Raw genomic sequence first — 24227 nt, 5'->3', positions numbered from 1 at the left:
TTGGCACCTTAGCCACATCCAGCAATCTGGGGACTTTGTGTGCCACAAACATGGCTGCTGCTGTCATCTGTCCGTCAAAAATCCCAAATTCGAATTTGTTTTGGTTAAAAACCGCAAAAAATGTGTTTTAAATGGGATGTTTACTAATTTCCTCTTTACTAAATGTAAGCGCACGATTCTGTAGCACTGGGGCACGTCCAGCAATCATGAGATACCTAAACGTGGCCGAGAAAAACGATGCCGCCAAAAATATCGCTGCAATTCTGTCCCGGGGGGCTTCACAGAAGGTTTGTAGTCACTCGGTTGAGCATTTTAACAATGAGAAAAATTCCAGCGTGAGGGCTTCTCGCCCTACAACAAAATCTACGAATTCGACGCGACCGTGATGGGCCAACAGGCCCACATGATCATGACTTCGGTTTCAGGCCATTTATTAAATTACGAATTCGGGCCCAGTTTTCGCAACTGGAAGTCGTGCAATCCTGTTGCACTGTTCGACGCACCGGTTGTTAAAATGTGCCCGGAAGATTACCAAAAAATTAAGGTTAGACGTGGTGTCCCCAGTTTTTAGACTAAACCTACTTGTAGCGCACTTTAGAGCGGGAAATCAGGTCGTGTCAGGGGCTGATAATCTGGACCGATTGCGATCGCGAAGGGGAAAATATCGGGTTTGAAATAATCAAGGTTTGTAGCGACGTTAAGCCCAATTTGAGGATTTATCGCGCCAAGTTTTCCGAAATCACGGCCGCTTCCATATTTAGGGCCCTAAATACGCTAGGACAACCCAACAAGAACGTAAGTGACGCGGTTGATGTACGACAAGAGTTGGACTTGAGGACAGGTCAGTTCTTTGCTTGTTGTAATTTATTGTTGAAGAAACGTGGTTAAACAGGAGCTGCTTTTACCAGATTGCAAACCCTGCGGTTACAGAGAGTTTTCCCCCAAAAGCTCGCCGATAGACTGATAAGTTACGGCTCTTGCCAGTTCCCCACTTTGGGGTTTGTGGTAGAAAGGTACCAAGCCATTCAGGATTTCATCCCAGAACCGTTTTGGAAAATCAAAAGTTAGTTTAAATACCAATTTTCATGATTAAAAAAACGGTTATTTCGCAGTGAATCACACTGTGAACGACATAACGACCGAATTCACGTGGAAACGCGACCGCCTCTTCGACAAAAACGCCTGCGAGGCAATTTTGGACATTTGTAAGGAATCTCCAAACGCAACCGTCGAAAAGGTCGAAGGCAAGCCCAAAAGCAAGTGGCGCCCTTTGCCCCTAGACACCGTCGAAATGGAGAAAACCGTCTCCCGAAAACTCAAAATCACGGCTAAAGACACGATGAAAATCGCCGAAAAACTGTACACTCAAGGGTTGATCAGTTACCCCCGAACCGAAACAAACATCTTCCCTAAGGAATTAAACTTAGCGAACTTGGTAACATTGCAACAAAACGACCAACGTTGGGGCGCTTTCGCGCACCGCATAATGAACGAAGGGGGCCCCGCTCCCAGACAGGGCAAAAAGTCAGACCAGGCCCACCCTCCCATACACCCAACAAAACACGCGGATAATTTAACGGGAAATGAGCAACGCGTTTACGAATACATCGTGCGCCATTTCCTAGCTTGCGTCCACAAGGACGCTCAAGGTTTCGAAACCGTGGTCACGGCGGACATTGCTGGGGAAAAATTCACAGCCAAAGGGCTAATAATCTTGGAAAAAAACTACCTCGAAGTGTACACCTACGAAAAATGGAACGCCAAAGAAATCCACAGCTACCAACAAGGCGACACTTTCATCCCCTCAGTTTTGGAGCTTTACGAAGGCGCAACTGCGCCCCCGAAGTTACTAACCGAAGCCGACTTGATCGCGTTGATGGAAAAGCACGGCATTGGGACCGATGCCACCCACGCCGAGCACATCGACACTATCAAAACGCGGGAATACGTGGGCTTGCATGAAAATATTTATTTCGTCCCGGGCACCCTTGGCATGGGCCTGGTTGAGGGTTACAATAATATCGGGCTAGAAGTGAGTCTGGCTAAGCCGATTCTACGGGCCGATTTTGAGAAGGACTTGAAGCTGATTTGCGACGGTTTGAAAGACCCGGAAGTTGTGCGGAGAGAACAAATTCAGAAATATCGGGCGGTTTTTGAAACTGTGGTTGAGAAAATGAGGCAAATTGACGAATGCTTGGCTAATCGGCTGGCTGATCGGCCACAGGTCGTTGAGGATGAACACTATGAGAATGTGGAAGTTAGGCCGGTTTTGAAATGTCCAAAATGTGGGAATGATATGACCATTAGGAACAAAAAAAATAACGCGGGGAAGTTTATCTCGTGTACGGGTTATCCAGACTGTCGGAATGCGATCTGGTTGTCGCAAAATGTGGAGACTATTGAAGTTTTGGACGAGAGTTGTCCGCAGGTAAGTGGTAAAATCACGGATTGATCCCAAACTTACCGATTAAAAAAATAACAAACATTTATTTTTATCAAATAGTGACGTCCGCTGGGGACAACGATCGGTGATAAAGTGAATAAATTGTGGGAGAATATCGATAAATCGTCATTAACAAAAACATAATCACTTTAAGTGAGATGCAGATAAATTAGGTAATAATTGGCTGCAAAAATGGTAAATTTGCGACAGAAAAATACTTAAATAATCATCTGGAAAAAAGTAAAGACATAACAATAGAATATGATGTTTTACGAAAAGGAAATTTTAATGTTTCCGCTCAGTCTATGCAATTCGTTTTATAATAATTATTGTATGAAGATTATAAATGTTTGAATTTTTCGGCCAGGTTTTATTAAAATACCGAGACAAGACCAAATTTTTCAATCATAATTGTACCTATAATAATAATAATAATATTAATAATAAAAATTACTGTGAATATAAGGACATAAAACGAAAAGACAGAACAGATAACAGCTTATATATCTTCCACTAATCATATTTGTGGCGATAAAACTAAGTTTCTAGCTTTAAAACATACCTGAGCGTTATAAGAAAGCGAAATTTAAACATATTTCAATAAAATGCGATGATTTCCCAACTTATTTTAATGAAACTTTGCGGCATAGTTACGTATTTTTACATAATCAAGTGATTTTTTTGTCTATTTTTGCCGAAACTCATTGAAATAATTGAGTTATTGTCAGAAAAATGACTAAGACGCTTGAAAAAAGCAAGAATTGTGCAATTGTACAGAATTTTTGAGCAATAAATTGGGTGGTTATTCGGTTTTTAAGTCCGTTTAATTTTACTCATACGCTCAAAAAAAAAAGGAAAAATTAAATTTCCCGATCTAATTTGACTTTCCGGCTTTCACTTATTCAGCTGAAAAACCACTTTCTTGTGGTTCTTGAATTTTTTACCCAATTTTTGGCGAAAGAAACACAGTTTTTAATTTAAAAACCTGCAATCTTGTGTTCTAAATATGCAAAAATAAAAACATTTTTGACATAAATTTAATGATTTTCAGGTTTATTTTTGACAAAATTCTTCGAAATAATTGAGTTTCTGGCTGCATAGTGTTCTAAAACGCTCGAAAAAAAAACAATCTCACTTTTGACTTAATTTCGCAAAAAATCTGAAAAAGAAAACCAATTTCTACATTAACTTAAAAACTTGTTTTGATAAAATGTATTACACTCTGTTTTTTGTGACTTTTTTCAGTGCGGACCTAATGTAAAACTAGTAAAAATGAAATTCAAACAAAACGTTTTTGTTGGCGAACCTAACCCTAACACACTCTGTATCGGAGGCTGCGATATCAACGTCTTGGAAGCTTTAGACATCAACCTTTCGTCAGTTAAAAGAACAAACGGGGTACGAAATAACCAAAATCACAATAATCACCAAGCAAACGCTAACAACGTCCCGAATAATAATCATAATAACGGCCACACTCAAAACCACCCAAACCCACGTCGTGACAGTTGGCCCTCAAATACCACCACATTTAACCCAACTCCTGGCCCTTCAGGACCATCAAACCGCTCAAACACAACCATGAACCAGGACGACATCGTCTGCGCTTGCAACTTAGAGGCCGTACAACTAACCGTACGCAAAGACGGCCCCAACAAAGGCCGCAAATTCTACAAGTGCAAAAACCAAACTTGTGATTTTTTCCTGTGGGCCTCAGACGAGCCAACAAATGCCAACACCACAATAAACAGTCAGCAGCAAAACGACGTTAAATGCAAGTGCGATTTACCAGCGTCTCGGCGGACGGTGTCAAAAGAGGGCCCCAACAAAGGGCGCCCCTTTTACTGTTGCCCGAAACCGATGGGACAAGGATGCGGGTTTTTCCAATGGGCGGATGAGGTACTATTTATTTTTAGTTTATTTTTTATTATTACTGTGACTAGGACAACGATGGGGGCGACGGCGGCGGCGGCCCTGGCGATGACGGACCCGGGGGTGGCCCCCAGCGACGAGCCCCCAAAACAAAAACTAGCCGAGGCGCGCCACCTTACCGGGCGAAACGAAAATGTAGCAAGTGCGGGCAAGAGGGCCACACAAAAAACAAGTGCCCCAATTGAGTTATCTTGTACAAATAAATTAAGAATAAAATTATTTTTATATTCGAATTGTTGTCTAGTTACCTTGGACTGCAAATGGCCGGCGAAAAATTTTCACTTCCTATTTCTCCACTTTTCCAACTCCTTTTCCAGCAAATGCCCTTCGGCCGTGGTCTGCGTCAACTGCAAACACACCATTAGTCAAATTATCGAATTTTTGCAAAAAACAACCATATTGAGCATTAATGCGTACTTCAGCCTAAGCATATTATTCTCCTCTTGCAACTCTTGAATTTTCTTCCGTAACCTCTGGTTCGACTTATGAGCAGTCCCGCTTTCGCCACTTTCTGGAAAATCCGAAAGTTGGTCCAAAATTACAATTTTTGGAAAACTCACCGGGGATCCAGTCGCCATTCTCAAAAACCAGCTCTTGTGACCCCAGCCGCACTTGCACGCTTCTTTGCCCCGAAACCAACTCATCCAAATCCTCACTCACATTATTGGCAAATTTGCGTAAAGGGGGCTGCTTTGGGGCAAACTTACTCCCAAAAAGCGGCATCGTAGAAACAAAATTCGAACCAAACAACTCGGCGTTGTCATGACAACTAGTAACATTTCTAGTGCGTTGTGGTGGCCACATTGCCATTTTCACCAACAAGTTTGAGGTTATTTGAAATGAAAATAAACGAAAAGAATTTGTGCGCTTATGCCATTTCGGCAACGCCAGTCGATCGCGAGGGTTATTTGAATAAACGGGGCGAAGTGAACCGGAATTTCCAACGCCGGTACTTCATCCTGAAGGGGAACCTCCTCTTCTACTTTGACAAGAAAGGGGACAAGGAACCTGTCGGTGTGATAATACTGGAAGGCTGCACGATTGGTGCGTAAAACTTGTCTTAAACCATGTAATAGACGTTGTTTCGTAGAACTGGAAGAGGACGATGAGCAGTTCACGTTCAAAATCGTCTTCCACGGGGCTAACAACCGCAGCTACATCCTGGGGGCCGAGTCCCAGGAGTCGATGGAGCAGTGGATGAAGGCCCTAGCGTGCGCGGGCTACGACTACATGAAACTGATGGTGGCCGAGCTGCAGCGACAGTTGGATGACATTGAAGGTATTTATCTTATCAGATTAGCACCATGGATTTTTCCCCAATTGAGAATTACGAGGTCGGGCAGAGCACTTTTTACGTTGTTTTAGAGACCCCCTTGCCTGTGGCGCAAGCCGTGAGTTCGCCGGTGCCCCCGCCGCGGCAGCGCCACAACCCCTTCAATAAGCCGGAGGCGGCGCCCCACCAACGCTCGCACAGTCTGCGCTCCAGCACCAACTCGGGTGAGTGGTCTCCCCGCCTGAGGGCTGTGACATGATTGTTTCAGTTCGGCTGGAAGAGCCCCAGGTGCCGGAGGCGGTTCCGGCGAGCAAGATTACGATTACGTTCCGGGAGCTGCATAATGCTTACGGGAGGCCCATTCTGCGCGACTTCAACTTCTGGAAGAGCGAGCAGAGGGCGGTGTTGGAGAAGTCGCAGACTGTGGATAACTTGATAAGTTTTTGAGGGGTTGAGTGAAAGTGGGTGGCTATACTCATGGAGCGATTTATTAATAATACCTAATTATATGTATATAATTATTTATAAAGTTATTAACATTTTATGTGTATTTACTATTTCAACTAATGTCAATAAAATATTTACAAATTTATTTAACTATAAATCCCAATTCCCTAAAATTGACATATTCTTATACAACAGTAGCTATGTATGTACAGTACAAATGTTGAACGTCTCTCTATTTGAACAATAACAGTCCTATACCGTCCATAATAAAAATATATTATGTAGAAATTAAATAAGTATATAAATAATGATAGCAGGTAAGTAAGGAGCGAATCGCCAGACGTTACAAGATATAAAATACTGTTAAGAGTTAGTTGTTTTGCATAGATTACCGACTCCACAGAGCAACCAAAATCACAGTATGGTGAAAGAGGGAAACAAACATCGTTACCAACATACGGTTGATGAGATCTTTGTTAAGTACGTTGGTAAGACTTTCCATTATTACTAAATAGGTAACGAAATCATGCACAGGCCGTCAACATGCCACTGAAACACCCGAGTGATAAACCTCTGAGGCAAGTTTTATAAGATACGTTTAAACCATTGGCCCCAGTATTTAATACATATTTATTACATTCAATATACGTACATCGGTTATAACATTTGCTAGGACTATTGTAAAACGTAGCAAATTGACAGAAACTTTTGATTAAGTATTTCCTTATGTACAAATTGTCCTAAAATGTCTTACGTTGGTTTATGTACATAGACACGATTGTACCCAAAGTCCAATCTCCATCTGTCTTTGGCAAACTTGGTTTGATTATTTACCAACAAATGTCGATGAGTGGTCTACATAAAATTTTGATAGTAATTTGCCTAGTTCAGTCTAAGTATCTCGGTTTCACTTTTGTACATGTTTATATACAACAACAGAAAAATAAATTATTTCTTGTACACAATTTACAACTTTACAATATTCAAAATTTAAACCGCAAAGTAACAACAAATAAAATAACAATAACACACTTTGCAAAACACTGAAGTAACTGGCAGTTAATGAAACTTTCGGCGTTCGGATTTACGCTTAAATTAACCTCTAAATATCACAATTTCCTTGTTTGTACACTTAATTAAAAGGGATTGGCATTGTTACACAACAAAACAAAATATCTATTACGTCACGATGAGTATTCTATTCAATTCGTTCTCTGCCGCGTCACGACCACTAGTAAAACTTAACAACAAAAGCCGATATTCAGAGTCAACAACTCGCCCAATCGAAATAAATTAAAGCCCCAACTAGTTCAGTGGTTTACAAAAGCGCTGCTGTAGTGTGATATAACTGCAGTAAGACCTGCATGTGCACAGGCAAACAAGACAATCGGTCCTTCGTGTTCGAATCCAGCGCTAGCCAAGACAGAGCGTTGTAGCCTTCAAGTACGTATCTGAAACAACGCCCTCAGTTCTGCCCCTCGCTGCGCCTCTCCAACTCACCTTAAAACATCGGTGGTGTACTGCGAGTCCAGCGGATGCGACGTGACGGCCGCCTGCTGGAACAAGTCGTCGGAACTCTGCTGTATGCTCGGACTGTGCAAATGCAAGGCGTTTTTCAGAAACGCCGGACAAATCCCTTCGAGGTGTGGGCACGACGCCCAGAACCACTTCGGCATGCGGCCGGTGGGTGCCGTCGAGACGTAGTAGCCTAAGGCTAGAGGTTGCTGTAATAACGTGCCGACTTCTTCGACTTGTTCGTTTCCTTTGGAGTTTGTGGCACCGCAGTGGAACGGACTGCCTGGTCGGCCGTTGTTCACCCCACAGTTGGGACTTCCAGGACCTGATTCTTCACGTCTTGGACTTCCCGTGGGACTTTGGCCGCCTCCAGGACCCGTGTCCGTCCAGTTGAAGATGTCGCTGAAGTCGTTCATGCTGTCGATGCCTTCGGGCATGTCTTCGGCGGTGAAGGCGCTGAAGAGCTCGTCGTCGCCGAGCTCAGGCGTGATGTGCTGTTCCTGAAAAAATTACAGATTATTTTTAATTTAATAAAACTCGTACTTTTCCATCTCATCTTTTTAGAAATAGAAATTGTTTTATTGGTGTTTCAAAACAGTGCGTCATACATAAACATAACACAAGTAATTAAGTCAATAAAATAAAAAACATACTGAAAGTAAAACTTATAGATTATTGAAATTACAGGAGATGAATCTAATATTCATTACTATCATTACTTTAATAATTTAAGTTCTTTTATCTCCATAATCTGCCATTCGGAACTATTTATTTCAAACAAATGTTTCTTTTTTACTTAAAAGAGTCGTGGAAGCAATTTTTTCAAAGAGAAAAACCTTTTTTTTACTTGAAGAAATAAATAATATAAAAATCTTATCAAATGTAAGATGACTCCGTATTGAAAATGTTTAAAAATTATAAAAGAAAATACAGAAGAGAACGAAACTTACAGAGGACGAACTAAAAAAAAGAGTATTGCCATCTTACTTTTGAAAAAATTCCGGGATTTTAAAAACAATAGAAAAATTAAACTTCTAGAATTGGAAATAGAAATTAAAGAACAAATGTTAAAGAATAATATTTTTTTATAATCTAGTAAAGCGCTCTGAACTTTCATAAAAAACTAGAGATTCATTTATTAAACAAAATGTAAAAAAAAAAATTGATGTTATTTGGCATGTTTCAATTGATTTAGTTTCTTTTTGAATGAAATTTCGTCAAAAATTAACGAAAAACCCTAACATTTAATCAAAAATTGTATAAATAAAAAAATAAAGTTTCTGGAAATGAAAAAAAAAAAAAAAGACCAAATGCAAAGCGCTATATAATTAAAATTTCATCAAAACGCTATTATTTCTACAGTTTTTAAAGCTTCCAAGCATGCTTTTGAACTAAATTCTCAATCAGACAAAAACTATTTTGATTTTTTTTGAGTTTTGTTGTAATTTTATCGTCTAAAAACAAGCTTTTGAATTCGATCCAAACTGATGTGATTTTAGCTGGTTTCACTCAATTTTAATTCGTTTGTAAATCAGAGATTAATTTACTAAACAAAATGTAGCAACATTCGTCAAAAATTAACAAAAAAATTAAAATTCAATCAGAAACCGTATAATATTCAAATAAAACATGAAAAATGCAGCTTCTAGAATTGGAAAAAAATTCAAAAACAAAATAATACCAAAAAATAATTATTTTTTTTATATTAAAGTAAAACGCTCTGTAATTTATTATAATTCTCAGTCAGACGAAAATTATTATTTTCCATTTTCGAGTTCTGAAGTAATTTTATCAGAAAAAAGCGCAAGTTTTTTACAAAATCTCCCAAAAATTAACTGAAAAACCTGTGAATTCGGTCGAAATTGATGTTATTTTACTTCGTTTCACTCAAATGAATTCGTTTGTAAACCAATTATTGAACAAAATGAATTTAAAAAAAATTATTTTGCATGTTTCAAGTCATTTAACTCATTTTGAGCGAAATTTCGTCAAAAAATAGCTCATAAAACCTAAAAGTTTAATCAGAAATCGTGTTATTTTAACTTTTTTCATATCAAACATAAAAAATGCAGCCTCTAGAATTGGAAAAAATTACAGAACAAAATAATGTCAAAGAATAATTAATTAATTTTTTTCACAACATTTCACCAAAAATCGTATTATTTTTACAGTTTTTAACCTTTTTTTAAATTAAATTCTCAGTCAGACGAAAATTATTTTCCATTTCCGAGTTTTCAAGGAAATTTATCCGCAAAAAACACAAGTATTACGCAATTTTTCCCAAAAATTGACTGAAAAACTTCTAAATTCGATCGAAAACGATGTTCTTTTTATCTCGTCGCCTCGTTACCAACAATTAATTTATTGAATAAAATGTAGTAAAAAAAATATATTTCGCACTTTTTCGAGCGAATTCTTCAAAAATTTATGAAAAAATTCAAAATTTATGATTTGAACTATTCTGTCACACAGCAAACATAAAACATGATGGTTTTGGAATTGGAAATAAAAATTAAAGAACAAATTCTGATAATTTTACCGTTTTAGGCAAGAAATTGTCTAAGCTCAACTATTTTATGCAAATTTTGTGCTTATATAGTTTTTCTTATAACATTGTGTAATGTTTTTTGTAATGCTCTCTTTGTCTGTATTTTTTATGGCTTTGTGCTCATTGTTTATAAAAACAATTTTTTTTAAATAAATTAATGGAAGAAAAAAAATTTTTTTTCACAAAATCAAAGAAAATCTGTAATATTTTTACCTGAAACGTGGTTTGCGACGACTGCGTGGTGGCACTGGTCGGAAAGACCAAAATATGCGTACAGCTCACATCTTGCGGTGTCGACAATTGCGAATTAACACTGACTTGACTAAACCTTTCATCTGGTGTGAACTGATCTGGCATAAGTCTCAACACCGAATCCGGCTCAAGACTCACTAAACAAGCACTCAAAATACACGGAACCGAAGTCGGATACATCAACGAGCACTGATTACAAATCTCTTTGAGATTTTTCGACGCATTTAGAAGATTTTTTCGACTCAACAACCAACTCCAACCTTTCAATTCCCCATGACCGATCCGTCCCAAGCGACCAACAACCAATCGCCATGGACGCACACTTTGTGACATCACACCCAAGATAAAGTTCATCAATTTCTCAAGGCCAATACGACGTGCTGACGCTTTTTTCCGCCTGCTACGATTCGGTATGTCTATGTTGATTGTGACAGTTTCGAAAATTTCGCCACGTTCGTCGGTGGCAACGGCCAGTAGCCAGCTTTGATCTTCCGAGAGACAGTAACTGAGATAGAGGACGGAGGCTTGGTCTCCGCTGCCTTTGCCGAACGACTCCACCGCTTCGATTTTTTCGTGCATTGGGGCGAGAATGTACGGCGGAGTGTATAGTTTGTAGGCAGCGCGATTTTTGTCCTGAAAAACACAGAAATAAATTGTTATTTTTATTTTTTTTTAATTCAAAACCTACATCTTTGCTCTTTAAAAACAGATCGGCCATAGCAGCCGTTCCAAAGCCAGTCAACGACTTGACGTTGTTCGTGTGGACTAAAAGGCGCCGACATTGGCTGAAAATGTTCAAGGAGAGGGCGCGCATGTGGTCGCTGAGACGCGTCCAATCTCTGGCACGGCCCAATTCGACGATACTTTCCAAAGAAATGATCTGAAAAATTGAGTTTTTTACACAATTCGGTTAAAATGGGTTGAGACGCAAACCTGGACACTGATGTTGTTTCGGATGTTTTCGGGTACGGCGGCAAGAACCGACTGAAAACAACGAAGGAGTGCCAGACAGGCTAGTCTTTGGAGTTCCGGTTGGTCGGAACCTAGTGAGAAAGGCTCAACGAGGTAAACTACAACGGAGGGAACCTCGCGTTCGTCGTCATCGTACGAATTTTCGGCGTTTGTGTTTGCCTGAGGTGTGGATTCTTTCATGCCGTCTCCATCTACAAAAAAATTATAAAATTGATGTGGTTCTATTTATCGCAAGCACTCAAAAAATCGATGTTGTTTTGCTTCTTTGAGAGAAATTTCGTCAAAAAAACGTGTTTTTGACCTAAGTTTTTAGATAAAAATGATGATATTTGCTCTTTTCCAGCTTTTTAATAGTATGTTTATCAGTTATTATGGTGAAAATTTTTACTGAGAAATCTCCAACTCGATTTGCTTTGTTTGTGAACCAGAGATTGATTTATTGAGCTAAATCTACTTAAAACACTCCCTAAATAAATTTAAATTGATGGTTTTCTGCATATTTCCATCATTTTTGAGTAAAATTTCTTCAAAAATAAAGGAAAAAGCCTCAGAATTTAATTAAAAATCCTCAAATTTTTAATTTTTCCAAGCTTCTAAATAGGTTTTTAAAATAAGATCTCACATGAAAAACATTATTTTTATTTTTTACGAGTTCTCTAGTAGATTTTTCAGCCAAGAATCCAATTATTTAAAAAAAAATCGGCAAAATTGGCTGAAAAATCTCCAAATTATTATGCATAAGGCGATTTATTGAGCAAAATCTTATCAAATCCTAGAAAAATAAAAAAACAAATTCAAATTGATGATATTATTCTGCATATTTCTCGTGATTTAGCACATTTTCGAGTATAATTTTGTCAAAAATAATCGAAACAAACTAAAAATTTCATCAAAAATCGTCTTATTTTCACTCTTTTTAAGCTCTTAAATGTGTTATTTTTGCTTTTTACGAGTTCATTACTACATTTTTCAGGCAAAAACTCAATGATTTCGAAAAATTTCACAAAAAGTAATCGAAAAATCACCAAATAATATCAAAATTGTAGTTATTTTAGTTTATTTTGCTTGATTTAATTTACTTGGAACGCAGCAAATCACATTTTCGTTAATCTGGCTATTTTTTGAGCAAAATTTGGTCAAAACTTATCGGGAAAATCTAAAAATTTTATCAAAAATGAAAAGTTATTTTTACAATTTCTAAGCTTTTAGACATTCGCAAACAAAAACACAAAAATTATTATTTTACTTTTTCAAGTCTTTTAGTGACTTTGTCAGTCCAAAATGTAAGTAATTTGAAAAATTTTCCAAAAATTGACTGATGAAAACTTTCCAATTTTACCGAAACTGATATTTTTGCTCGATTAATTTCGTAAATCAGAGACTAACTTTTTAAGCAAAACGTGGTCAAGACCCATAAAGAAAACTTTAAAGTAAAAGTTTTTAAAAAATCAACAGACAAACCTAACAATTTTATAAAAAATCGTATTATTTTTACATTTTTCAAGCTTCTGAACATGTTTTTAAACTAAATTATCAGTTAGACAAAAACTATTTAGTTTTTTTGAGTCTCGTCGTAATTCTGTAGTAATATGACAGCCAAAAAACGTAATTATTTTGAAAAATTTTACAAAAATAGACGGAAAAACCTAAAAATTTCAACAAAAATCGTGGTATTTTTTTTTGGAAATTGCTTAAACTAAACATGTTTTAAAACTAAATTCTCAAATTTTGCTTTTTTCAGTCTTGTAGAGATTTTCGTAGTAAACTTATCAATTTTCTTAAAAATTTTCCCAAAAATTAAATGAAAAACCTCTAAATTCGTTAGAAGTTGATGATATTTTAGCTTCTTAAACTTGATTTAATACGTATGTAACCGATAGATAACTTTATTGAAAAAACTTTGTATAAAAAAAACTGAAAGTCGAAAATATTTTGTATGTTTCACTAGAAACTTGCTTCTTTTCGTCAAAAATAAACAAAAAAAAACCTCAAAATTTAATCACAAATTTTATTATTTTAACATTTCTCAAGCTTAGACATGTTTTTGAAATTTTCTGTCACACAAAAATTATTATTTTTTCTGATTTCGAAATTTGTCGTACGTTTGTCAGCCAAAAACACAATTATTTAAAAAAAATCCTCAATAATTAATTAAAAAAAAACTCCAAAATAAGATGAAAATTATTGTTACTTCAGCTTATTTTTCGCTCATTTTAGTATTTAAAACTAGAGATATTTATTATGCAAGATTGTTACAAAACATACCTATAAATAAAAAATTAACCTGTTTTGACTCACTTTAGTTTGATCTTGAGAAAAATTTTGTTATAAATAAACCAAAAAAACTAAAACACATCCAATTTTTTAGGCACGATTTTAACCAATTTTTTTTGAAGTTTTCGCGAAATTTCCGGTAAAAATCAGTAATTACATTATTTTCAACTTTTTCTCACATTTATTGGACTAAGACACCCCAAATTAGTTCAAAAACGACAAAATCCTACATTTTTTCGCATTTTTTTCTGTGTAAACCACCCACCTTGGTCACTCTTCGGCGTACTGGGCGCCTTCTCCGCCGCCTGTCCCCCATCGGGCGTGCTCGGCGGTGGCATGGGACTCGGTGCCGGCTTATCCCCACTCTCTTGTGGCGGATCAAGCAACGTCTTATCCATCGGCACTTGTTGCAAATGTGGCGCTAGATGATGCTTACACACCTGCGCGTACAACTTCAACATATCCGTAATTTCCCCTTCCCCCAGCAGCGTAAACCACTCCTCGACAGGTTCATTCCCTAATTTAGCTTTGGCCGTCTTCCCCACCCTTAAAATCCCATCGCGCAGCACTTTGGTGATGGGACTATGCCGCCCCAACTTGCACATCTCATACGCCGTGGACAGCTCCTTGAAAAAGGTCCGAACACGTGGAAGTATCGCATCGTTATCGGGCGCCACCACAATGTACGCCACATCACGGGCGAACGAATACGGCTCAAGCAGCAAGCTTTCCCAGTGCTGGATGGCATAAGGCGACACCGACAGCCAGTCCTTCTCGTGGCCGACGACCACGGACGGTATGGGCTGGGGCTCGCAGCGGTCGTCGGTGCCTCTCCCGGCAAGCCGGTGAAACTGGCGCCAGGTGAGCGGGCCTTTGACCGCACTGGGGGCCTCCCAGAGGCGCGTCTGGCATTTCTTCTGGATGGCTTCCTGGAGGAGCGGTTGCAGGGAGCGCATGACCCGGACGATGTCCTGGTTGCACTGCGGGCCGTTGGCCCGCAGGAACGGCCACCGGTGGACGGCGTAACCAACGGCCGGCTTCGCCTTATCCTCGACCTTACAGACGGCCAAGTCGTAGCTACTTTTACTTTGTTCCAGGGCTATTGTCGTAACTTCGTTACTATCGGAGTATTCGAGGACGTGAATATTGTTGAAAGTTTGCTTGGTGCAGACGTATTTGGCTGCCCGACAGAGGGCGTTCGCCGTATTCGGGATCACAACGCACTGTTCCCGGATCAATTCCAGGAGACCGTGCGGTAAAACATCGACCTGGTCCCGGTCGATGCTCGGGTCGAGTTTAATCGAATTGCTCGCGATGAGGAACGACAACAACGAGGGTTTTTTCTTCTCGCCGGGGTCTTCGGCAATGCCGGTGATTTCCATCTCGTCTTCGTAGAAGAGACCACTTCCGTGGGCCAGCCGGCGGTTGACGACGGCCGAGAAGCCGCAACTGCACCGAATGCCGTCCTCGTCGACGAGCAGTTGCTGCTGGTGGTGGTGGGGCGGCGAGAGCATGCCGTAAGGAGGCGGTTGTCCCAAACAGGCCCCGGGGAATGGACTGCTCGGTTGTTGAACACTACTTTGCGTTTTATCACAGGACGAACTTATCAAATAAACACCGGCGTCGGCGCCACGAATGTTACCGACGACACGGCCGCCAGCATTGCACACACACAACGTACAACTATCGAAGTTATGATCACGGAAAATATTCGATGCGGTGTCGGTTAGGAGGATGTTTAGAGCGAGCGAATTCGCTTCGGGTGTCCTTTGCACTGACGGTGTGGGAACAGCTTCGACCGAATTCAGGTTTTTGTTAAGGTAGGAACTGGCGGTTGACGTTGCCGGACTTGGGAGCTCGTAGGGAGGTGGTGGTTGCCGGAAGCCGCCATGTAGGGGACTGGGAGGGAAGGAGTTTTGGTGGAGGTTGTTGGGGATTGAAGGCTGGGTGGTGGACGGTGGTGGGAGCTGTTGGAGGGGTTTTTCGGCGTGTTGTATCCATGATGGTTTGTAGACGCAGTACGATGGGAGGGTCACCACGGGAAGGCTTTGACTGGGCAGGTTCGTCAAAGGGGCGTATTTGCTAGAACCCACCATTTTACACAAGACGGGCGGCTTGAAAACGTACGTCCAGTCGTCTGGGGAAAAAACGAAGAAATTAAATTAAAATCAACAATTGTTTTTTTTAATAAAAAATTCATTGTCAACGTTTCAGTGGTTTATTGTCAGCTTCATTAAAATCGTCAGAACAACAATAATTTCTGTGAATATTTTGCTTTGGAAAATTTGCCCGAACTGGTCACAAAACAATAATTCAGTTTTCGAGCTTTCTTGCACATTTGTAAGCCAAACACCCAATAAATTTCAGAAATTTCCCTAAAATTGACTATAATAGACTAAAAAGTTTTCAAATACGATGGAAATCATTGTAACTATAGCTTGTTTTGCTCGTTTTAGTGATTTTTAAACAAAAAAAATATATTTACTTTTTACAAAACACACATAAAAAACCACAAAAATGAAGCTAAATTTATTGTGTTTTACCTGATTCACTCACTTTAATACGTTTTTGAGCGATATTTTGTAAAAAATTGGACAAAAAAAAAGGTAAATTTCAGTCAAACAGAAGATTTAAAAAAAGGAGGGGTTCATAATAATATTACGAACAATATCTGAATGAAAAGTTTGTCCACAGGTATTATCTTTGTTAAGAAGTTAATATTTGTATTTAAATAAAGAATTGACTCATTTTTTAATATCTAGATTTTGTTGGTTGTTTATATTAAAATTTTACGATTTGCACTTTATTTTTTTTCGACAAAACTTTTATATTGCCATTTCCATTTCTAAGATTATCCAATAATTTTTGCGCTCATTGGATAAATCATTTCAACAGTAATCGTTTCTGTGTGTTTATTTCTTTATCTAGAGTTTTGGTTTTACTAAAATTTAACTTGTGGCCTGTGTCAGAAAGTGTTTTTTCTTTTTTGTTTATGTGTATTATGTGGCCGCTATTTTTATGCAGTTTAATTCTGTTTATTAAAAGTTGTGAACTTTGTCCAACGTAAGATAATATCATTGGTCTGTAACGAAATACTCGTTTAAATAAAATTAATATGAATGAATAAAACTTTAATGAAAGTAAGAAAAGAAAAAACTACAAAGAAAAATGTTATTAATTTATAACATTTGTTAATAAATTATTTTCACAATTATTTAACAGTTATTGTTTTAAGATAAATCACCGATTTATACAAAAAATCTATTATAAAAAAAGTTTTGTGCGATTTATAATAATCACGTGTAATAATAATGATAAGGAAAAAAATACGTTAAATTCTATAGACCAGTAAATTGGCAGTTGATTGTGTATTTTTACGATATTTTGTGTTTTTTTTTAATTACCTATGTGTTCCTCCGGGGGACTCCCCATATTGGGATAAATCTCCTGTTTGGTCCTGACTATCCCTAAATCCGTATAATCTGGCAGTGCTAAATCCATTTGTCCGCAAGGCGACGCGATCGGATTATGTTCGAGACTTGGAGGTGTTGGAAACATTTTACTCAATTCTTCGGGCCTTAAACACCCCATTGTGGGACACCCTCCATGTCCCGAAAGTCTTTTATTATCCTCGTGATGGTTCAAAGTCGTCGAACCTGGCGGCGTTTGAACCTGAATCTACAAAATCACTAATAAAAAAAAACACAAAAAAACAATCACCAGACTTACAGCTTCATCGCTACTCGTATCGTCAGAATTGTTATCAAAAATCTGTTCGAGATCTTTGTAGCTCGGTTGCAAGCCTTCGCTTGTAAACAAATTTCCAGTACTGATTTTTTTCGAATCTTTGGGTTCCTCTTTGACCACCGTTTGCCCGCGTTTGAACCCATCAATGCAGGCTGAACCGGCGCCCTCTTCATCGAACTCGTACGGATCTCCAGGCCTCTTAACCCCATGACCTTGCATCGGCCCGAGCGGCGTCGTTGATTCACTTTCAGTCATTTCTTGCTTAATTTCCTGCTTAATAAATTGATTTTTGGTATTGAAATTGTTCGTTACGTCGTTGTTATTTACAGTGACACCATTGTGGTTGTACATTGAGTAAATATCATTTTTCCCGAGTCTATTCCTCTTGTTTTCCTTACCGTCCGGCTTAAACCGCTTAACCGGATGATTCAACCTAAAAAACACACACATTAACCCGATTATTCGAACGTTTGTTTTTTTTTAATACCAAGCTTCTAACGTCGAATAATCATAAAGCATTTCCAAAGTCTGTTCCTCATCCCCTAACGAACTTTCGTATTCTTTCACACTCAAAACCGGTCTTTTTAACACGGGAACACTCGTTACGTTCGTCACTTGTTCGTTTTTTGCATCAGTCGGACAACTGGGGCTGTTTGCCGTACTTTCAACGCTTTTGGGGGGATGGTCGGGGGTGTGTGTCTTTTCAACTGGTGACGGAAGCAACGTGGGCGGATGGGGCGACAACATCGGCATGGTTTGGTCTCCAGGCGGCACCGAAGCCGGTTGCGAGTGGGGGTTGGGTAGTGGCGAGGGGGCCACCGATGGGGGGCTCCCCACCGATGGGATGGCCACCGATTCCTGCGTGCGAGGGTACGACGGTGGGCCCCCTTGAGGCGTGTAGGAGCCAGAGCATCTGAAAAAAAACCGGAAAAAAATTGTTATCTGAAATTCTGAGTGGCGTCCGATGAATGAACAACAAAAACATGCCTAGTGTACCTGGGGCCCGCCCTATGAAATGTGGTAACCGATTATTAGTATGAGATTGTTAATGTCGCTTCATTTAAGTAGAAATTAAAAAATGGGTAATTCCAAATGCCAAATTTTAATTTTTTTTTTATTTGGTTTGGAATGACCTAAAAGCCCGTCACCCATGAAGCGAGTGACCAACCTGTCGGAGTCTGCAGGTACGGGGGAGCGCCTGTGGAAAGGTACACGTCCCCGTACTGCCTTCGAAGGCCGGGGCGAGTTGGTTGTCTTGGTGGTGGCCCCGGTGCTCCATTTATTGCTGGTCATGCTGCCCACGTACTTTCTACACCTGCAATGTCGCAACGTGCACTAACAACTCTCAATTTACAAAAACATAACTAAACTACACCTCGATCTGCCAATAAAAAAAATAAAAGCACCGAAACCTAGCTACGAGTCCAGGCAAACAAGCTTTAAATCAAAATGTTGGGCAAAAGCTTACAAGCTTTTTTCAAAGATTATTCAAAATCTACAAGCATAAAATTTTACAAAAAAATATTCACTTGACTATTTTTTTAATTAAACAAATTAACAGAGTTAGGGTGAGTAAAAGTAAAGGGATAATATTAATAACTGATTAAAATGTTTATTTCTAGTAACATTACCGATTTTGAATCTTGAAAAAACACTTAATTTTGTTTTTTTTTTCAAAAATTTCCCCAAAATTTTGATTTAGAGCTGGCCTATACATGCATTTCAACAAAATTCCACTCACTTAGAACAGGTACAATTGGCGCGTTTGATTGGATCGACGAAATCCCATTGGCCGGTGAATTCGTGCGGTGTATTGGAAGTTGGTTGGGGGGTGCAGCCTGGGGGCCCCCCATGGATGCACTCCTGCCATGCCCTTTCGGGCAGAACAGTGGCGGCAGTTTCGTCGCGTGACATGGATAAGAGGTGTTCCACCGAGACCGAATACGGCCCTGGTTGGGGCACCCTACTGTTGATTTGGATCGGAGATGGGGGTGGTGTTTGGGTCAGTATCGGTGAACCTAACACACCATTGGAGAAAAAAATAAAATTCATTTCAATCAAGTGTCAAAAGCAAACGTTACGACTCAACCATTCAAAGATTTAATTAATCTGTCACGCTGAATGCATGCCTAAATGCCGCTTAATTAGCCTGTAAAAGGGGCGAGGGTGGACGCCGGTTTGACCCACTGTAGGTTGCTCTTTTAATCAATAGTGTTTAAGCGGCCTTTAGAGCCGATTTCGTAAATACATTCATTTAAATTTAATGCCCACTTCATTTAAATTATGTAAAAATAAACATGAACGTACGAAACGTAATTAGAAAAAATTACAAAAAAAATAAAATGGTTAGAAATGTACCGCAATTTTTTTTCTGTAAGATGACACTGCTTTCTTATTTTTTTTTGTAATTCTACCACTAGAAAATTGATATGATAGACATCAGTGTGTATCAATCAGCGACGTGACTTTGATAATGCAAGCAACCACACTTTAAATCAAACAATTTTACGAGTGATGTGCAATTACCAACAAAACATTTCATAAACCCTGTCGACATTAACACCACCTAATAAATTAATTTTTACGACTCGTGACACTCCAACAGGTCCGTCCAAACCCCTTTTGTTATAATAAAATTGTCATAAATTTCGCCACAATAAAATGTTTTTTTTTGGTGTCTCGTCGTCTCGTATTTCATTGCAACAAAGTTAGACTCACTCGTTCCGTTCTTGACGAGCCCATTAGGCGGATTAACCCCCGTACAATTCATTGCCGAATTGACGTTATCGTCCAGATCGGTGACAAGAACATAGCACGACGGATACTTCATTTTAACACCTCCGACAATGACTTCCACCACACTGCTATCCGTCAAACTGCTACTCTTATCCAATGGATAAAAGTGGCTCCAATCTTCCAGCAAACGTGAGGTTTGGTCCGAAGACTTGAAACTTTGACCGGTTAAAGTCCCCGCAAGTCCATACGGAGCCAAAATCACTACAAGTAAAAAAATTACACATTTTATTTCAAAAAAAAAAAAAAAAAATAGGTTTACCTTTGAGACCAGAAGTTGAGGATTGAGCTTGTTGCAAATGCAATCTGGTGAGTCTTCGAACTGGTGGATGTTGGCGTACGTCGACGCTTGCACATACGGAACTCTCGCCGTGCACGAAAAACGCCAAAGAGAACGATAAATGAGTCATGGTGAAGTCGTTCTTCTTTGGACCTTCGTACGGCTGAACGAACCATTTTCCCAACCTGATAAAATCGCGAGAGAGGAGACAACGCTCGATCAGGTTGTGCAAGGCTTTGAAGAGGAGAGATCGACACTCGTAGGACAGGCCGCTCTCCCACGAACCCTGCTCCGAATCTGCAAATTTTTTTTTATTAACCAACGACTAAATTTTCAAGAATTTCAAGAAATTTATGTATTATTTATGTATTTTGTGGTTTTAATATTTTTTTAATTGGTCAAATAAAGCAATAAAACCTCAATATCTCGTTTTTTTTTGTAACAGGTACAGCCGCCCAAAAAAAATTACGTGTCTCTAACTAAACCCAGACTAGTTTTGTTCTAATAGAACATTAAGGGCCGATCTACTTTACAAATTGCGAAATTAAAAATTAATTGCGAATTAAACTAATTCGGTATTTAGTTGACACTTAAAATGCATTGACAAATGTCATGTTAATCTCGAATTAAAATCTGAGTACAATTAAAATGTTCTGTAAACCGACTCTTAGTCCCGGTTTACAGAAACCGACATTAAAATTTAATTCCGAATTAAATTGCATTGACAAACGTCGAGTTAATCCCGAATTAAAAGCTAACTGCGATTCAGTAAACCGGTCCTTTAAACTCATTTTTCATTAACTAAGTAATAAATTAAAGGCCGGTTTACAGAACGTTTTAATCACCATTAAAATTTAATCCGCGATTAACTTGCCATTTGTCAATGCATGTTAAATGACAACTTAGTTCGAAATAGTTTAATTCAGAATTAAATTTTAATTTTGCTTTCTGTAAAAAAAAGCGTCGTTAATTTAATCCGCAATTAAATGCGTGATTAACTGATCACGTGAAACAATAACAACTGATAGTTTTTGTAAATTATTTCTACCGTAAAAAAATTGTGGCAATTATTTATTGTTATATTATTTTAACTTGCAAGAAAACATTTTAAACACTCTCAGCATAATCAGTGAAATCTCTCTTAATGGACACCTCCTATAAGCGGACAATTCTCATAAACGAACATTTTTGTTATCTCTGTTTTGAGCTACTGTATTTCAAATGGTATGTATTGCTTCTCTTTCCGTCTCTCTAATAGACGGACGCGGATCCTTGGAAACAAAATCTCTCTTTTAAGCGGACAACATGCCTTACGCGCATAAAATTCGGGAAATCACATAAGCAGATACATGTTTCAGATTTGGATTAAAAAAGATTAAAGAAAGTATATGTTAACATTAAATAAAAAAATGATTTAAACAAAACAAACCGAGTGTACGAAATGTACAAAAAAATATGAAATAGGAAAATCCACGTAGAAAATATTGTTAAAAGCAAAAAAAAAAAGAAATGGCATGGAAGTGGAATTATTTGTTCGGAGTAAGTTTTTTTTGTAGAAATAAGTATTGAAAACAGACCAATTGACTTATAAGTTTATACGTAAAAACACGCATGATATAAATAATCTGCATTGCAAATTCATTGTCGAGATGAAAGTTATTCAAAAGTTTGCAGAGATACTGAAAAATCAAATTTTTAAGACAACTGAAGAGTAGCTAAAAAAGTTTTGAACTCGTCACTATATATATTTTAAGTACATTTCTGGCGAATCTGTGAGTATTGGTAAACAAAATGTAGCAAATTTTGAAAAATTGATATGTATTGTTATTCTTTAATAAATTCTTTTTAGTGTGTGTCTATGTATACTTCCTTATTTCTCATAAGAGGACACCTCCAATAACGGACAAAAAGCATGTCACCGTCGTGTCGATGTCCGCTTATTGGAGATTTCATTGTAGTAAAATTTAATTCGTAATAATTTAATCTAACTGAAATAAGAATCCCTATCTTCTGTATTTATTATTCGTCAAAATTTAGTCAAAATCTTTTCTCAAAATTACAAAAGACGATCTCTGATTTATGAGAGGGGTTGTTTGTGGTCACGGGATCTAGTAGGCGTTCGTTTATGTACGTGTCATTTTCTTTTAGAGCGTCTGTACTTCAACTTATCGAGGTTCAACTGTAAATCATTTCATCCCTCGTACAGGTGTCGGCGAGCACTTGCATAAGATTTATTTTGGGCCTATTTCACACATGTTCGTGCATGTGTCGCATTTGTTCGTTTTTCCTCTCTCAGAATTGGGAATTTGTAACACGTGCCTCCGCCTATGGCGTTAGAGAGGCATCCAGCAGCCCGAGTAACAATAATAGTGATACGGTCCAGAAATAACCGTCACGTTGCCGGTTTGCCTTGGCCAAATCGGAACGGGTTTGCCGTCCGTCCATGCCATGGGCGGCGTCATCGCAATCATCGATTCCTCCTCGTCCTTTGTTGCATGCATATTTAGCCAAGAGAGAGCAAAAATTCCGATATTCGAATCTGCGATTCCTGCCGCGTGCCTACCGCTAATAAAGTACACTCTCTGCCACAAGTCGAACGAACGGACCAGCAGCAGGAGAGATAACGACACGCGCACGCCTGTTTACAAAACAAAAACTCTCTCTCTTTTTCGTTGGCACCTTCGTCACGACGACGAGATTAAACGGAGATGGTGCCCACACGAAAACGACGTGAAAAACTATACGATTTTTCTTTTCATTCATGAATCAAACAACGCCAAGGCCAGAGGCGGAGTGCGCCGGCTAATCCTTTTATCATTCCAGGATACGTATTTTTAAACGCCAGCCGGTAAAAGTCCAAATATTGGCTAAAAGTGAAACTGGAATAATTAAAGTGGCTCAGCAGCTGCGTATAAATGCAAATGAAACGACTTCAAAGAGCTAGAACACGGGACAAAACTCCCCCAAAGCTAGTAATTAAAAATGAACGAACTGGTCGTGCCGTTTAAAATCTCCTAAATAATAAATCGGTGATGAGGGAACGCTCCAAATAGTAGTCAGAAAAAAACGAGGCCAATATTGCGCACAGGTTGTTGGTGTCGTCGCCGCATTGCTAAATGAAGAAAGTTGCGCGCTGGCATTCGGGTGGTGTCATTGATAAAGCTGACGTAACATTGGTGGTCCTAAGGGTACTTGCAAAAATTTAATTACGACGTTGATGTAGCTTTAAATCGACGACCTTCAACATTTTACTCTGCGCATTGTGGATCAGTAGGTCGCCTTGCAGCGTTCATGACGGAACTGATTCACAATACTCGGCCATTGTTATTGCCTTTATTTAGCACCTGCAGCTGGGATTTTTGCGCTTTTATGGGGCGAAAAATGCCATTGATCGAGCGTTTTGGAATAAAAGTGAAGACGGAAACGCGCTATCGTGGAGTTTTTATTCAAATGACTCGTGCTTTTAGTTCAAAAAACGGCATGTTTTTTATTATTTTACATACTAAAAATCAGTCCAAGACTATTTCTAGGCGAAACAAATAAAATTCTTCCTTTGAAAGGTGAAAGCATTGTTGACAAAGATATTAAGCCATTGAGCATAAAATTACAGATGAAAAGTTCTCTTTTCACCGTCAAGTTGTGCATTTCAAAATGGAAAATAATTCTGCTTTCGTAAAATGCAGCATCAAAATTTAACCTACGCATTAAAAAAAATATTATACCAACTTACAATAACTACAGTTTAATTCGG

At 38.6% G+C, this 24227-nt stretch overlaps 4 protein-coding genes across 5 annotated transcripts in view; 2 read left to right on the top strand and 2 right to left on the bottom strand.

Moving 5' to 3' along the window:
- Positions 1–32: 32 nt before the first annotated feature.
- On the top strand, positions 33–4608 carry Top3alpha (Topoisomerase 3alpha). The gene is made up of 7 exons (XM_968485.4): positions 33–287; positions 335–544; positions 589–841; positions 893–1063; positions 1113–2428; positions 3689–4342; positions 4387–4608. Exons 1-7 carry the CDS (start codon positions 132–134, stop codon positions 4558–4560), a joined length of 2934 nt encoding a protein of 977 aa, XP_973578.3. The 5' UTR covers positions 33–131; the 3' UTR covers positions 4561–4608.
- Positions 4344–5185, bottom strand: LOC100141573 (protein chibby homolog 1). Its single transcript, XM_001812838.4, has 4 exons — positions 4936–5185; positions 4771–4886; positions 4624–4722; positions 4344–4565 (listed from the first exon to the last, which is right to left on the bottom strand). Exons 1-3 carry the CDS (start codon positions 5183–5185, stop codon positions 4654–4656), a joined length of 435 nt encoding a protein of 144 aa, XP_001812890.3. The 3' UTR covers positions 4344–4565; positions 4624–4653.
- A 29-nt stretch (positions 5186–5214) lies between these two features.
- On the top strand, positions 5215–6240 carry IPIP (Inositol phosphatase interacting protein). Of its 2 annotated transcripts, none has more exons than XM_008199048.3 (4): positions 5215–5419; positions 5466–5654; positions 5741–5872; positions 5929–6240. In XM_008199048.3, the coding sequence occupies exons 1-4, from the start codon at positions 5215–5217 to the stop codon at positions 6093–6095; spliced, it is 693 nt and encodes a 230-aa protein (XP_008197270.2). In that variant the 3' UTR covers positions 6096–6240. The 2 variants fall into 2 exon arrangements, with proteins under 2 accessions (XP_008197270.2, XP_973645.2); XM_968552.4 differs by having other exon boundaries at positions 5917–6240.
- skd (skuld) overlaps positions 6119–24227 on the bottom strand; it is a 40724-nt gene continuing 22615 nt past the window's right edge. The window contains exons 3-15 of the mRNA XM_008199050.3: positions 20459–20773; positions 20122–20400; positions 19145–19421; positions 18572–18718; positions 17891–18316; positions 17386–17836; positions 17061–17334; positions 13922–15793; positions 11344–11573; positions 11099–11290; positions 10372–11043; positions 7596–8110; positions 6119–7546 (exon numbers count right to left, since the gene is read on the bottom strand). Of these exons, the coding sequence (XP_008197272.2) occupies positions 7414–7546; positions 7596–8110; positions 10372–11043; positions 11099–11290; positions 11344–11573; positions 13922–15793; positions 17061–17334; positions 17386–17836; positions 17891–18316; positions 18572–18718; positions 19145–19421; positions 20122–20400; positions 20459–20773 (5783 nt within the window). The 3' untranslated portion in view covers positions 6119–7413. The remainder of the gene's footprint in view (positions 7547–7595; positions 8111–10371; positions 11044–11098; positions 11291–11343; positions 11574–13921; positions 15794–17060; positions 17335–17385; positions 17837–17890; positions 18317–18571; positions 18719–19144; positions 19422–20121; positions 20401–20458; positions 20774–24227) is intronic.

The sequence above is a fragment of the Tribolium castaneum genome, chromosome 6 (assembly GCF_031307605.1).
Source record: "Tribolium castaneum strain GA2 chromosome 6, icTriCast1.1, whole genome shotgun sequence".
NCBI classification, from domain to species: domain Eukaryota; kingdom Metazoa; phylum Arthropoda; class Insecta; order Coleoptera; family Tenebrionidae; genus Tribolium; species Tribolium castaneum.
The sequence above is the reverse complement of the archived record's forward strand: the minus strand, read 5'-3'. Positions and strand labels throughout refer to the sequence as shown.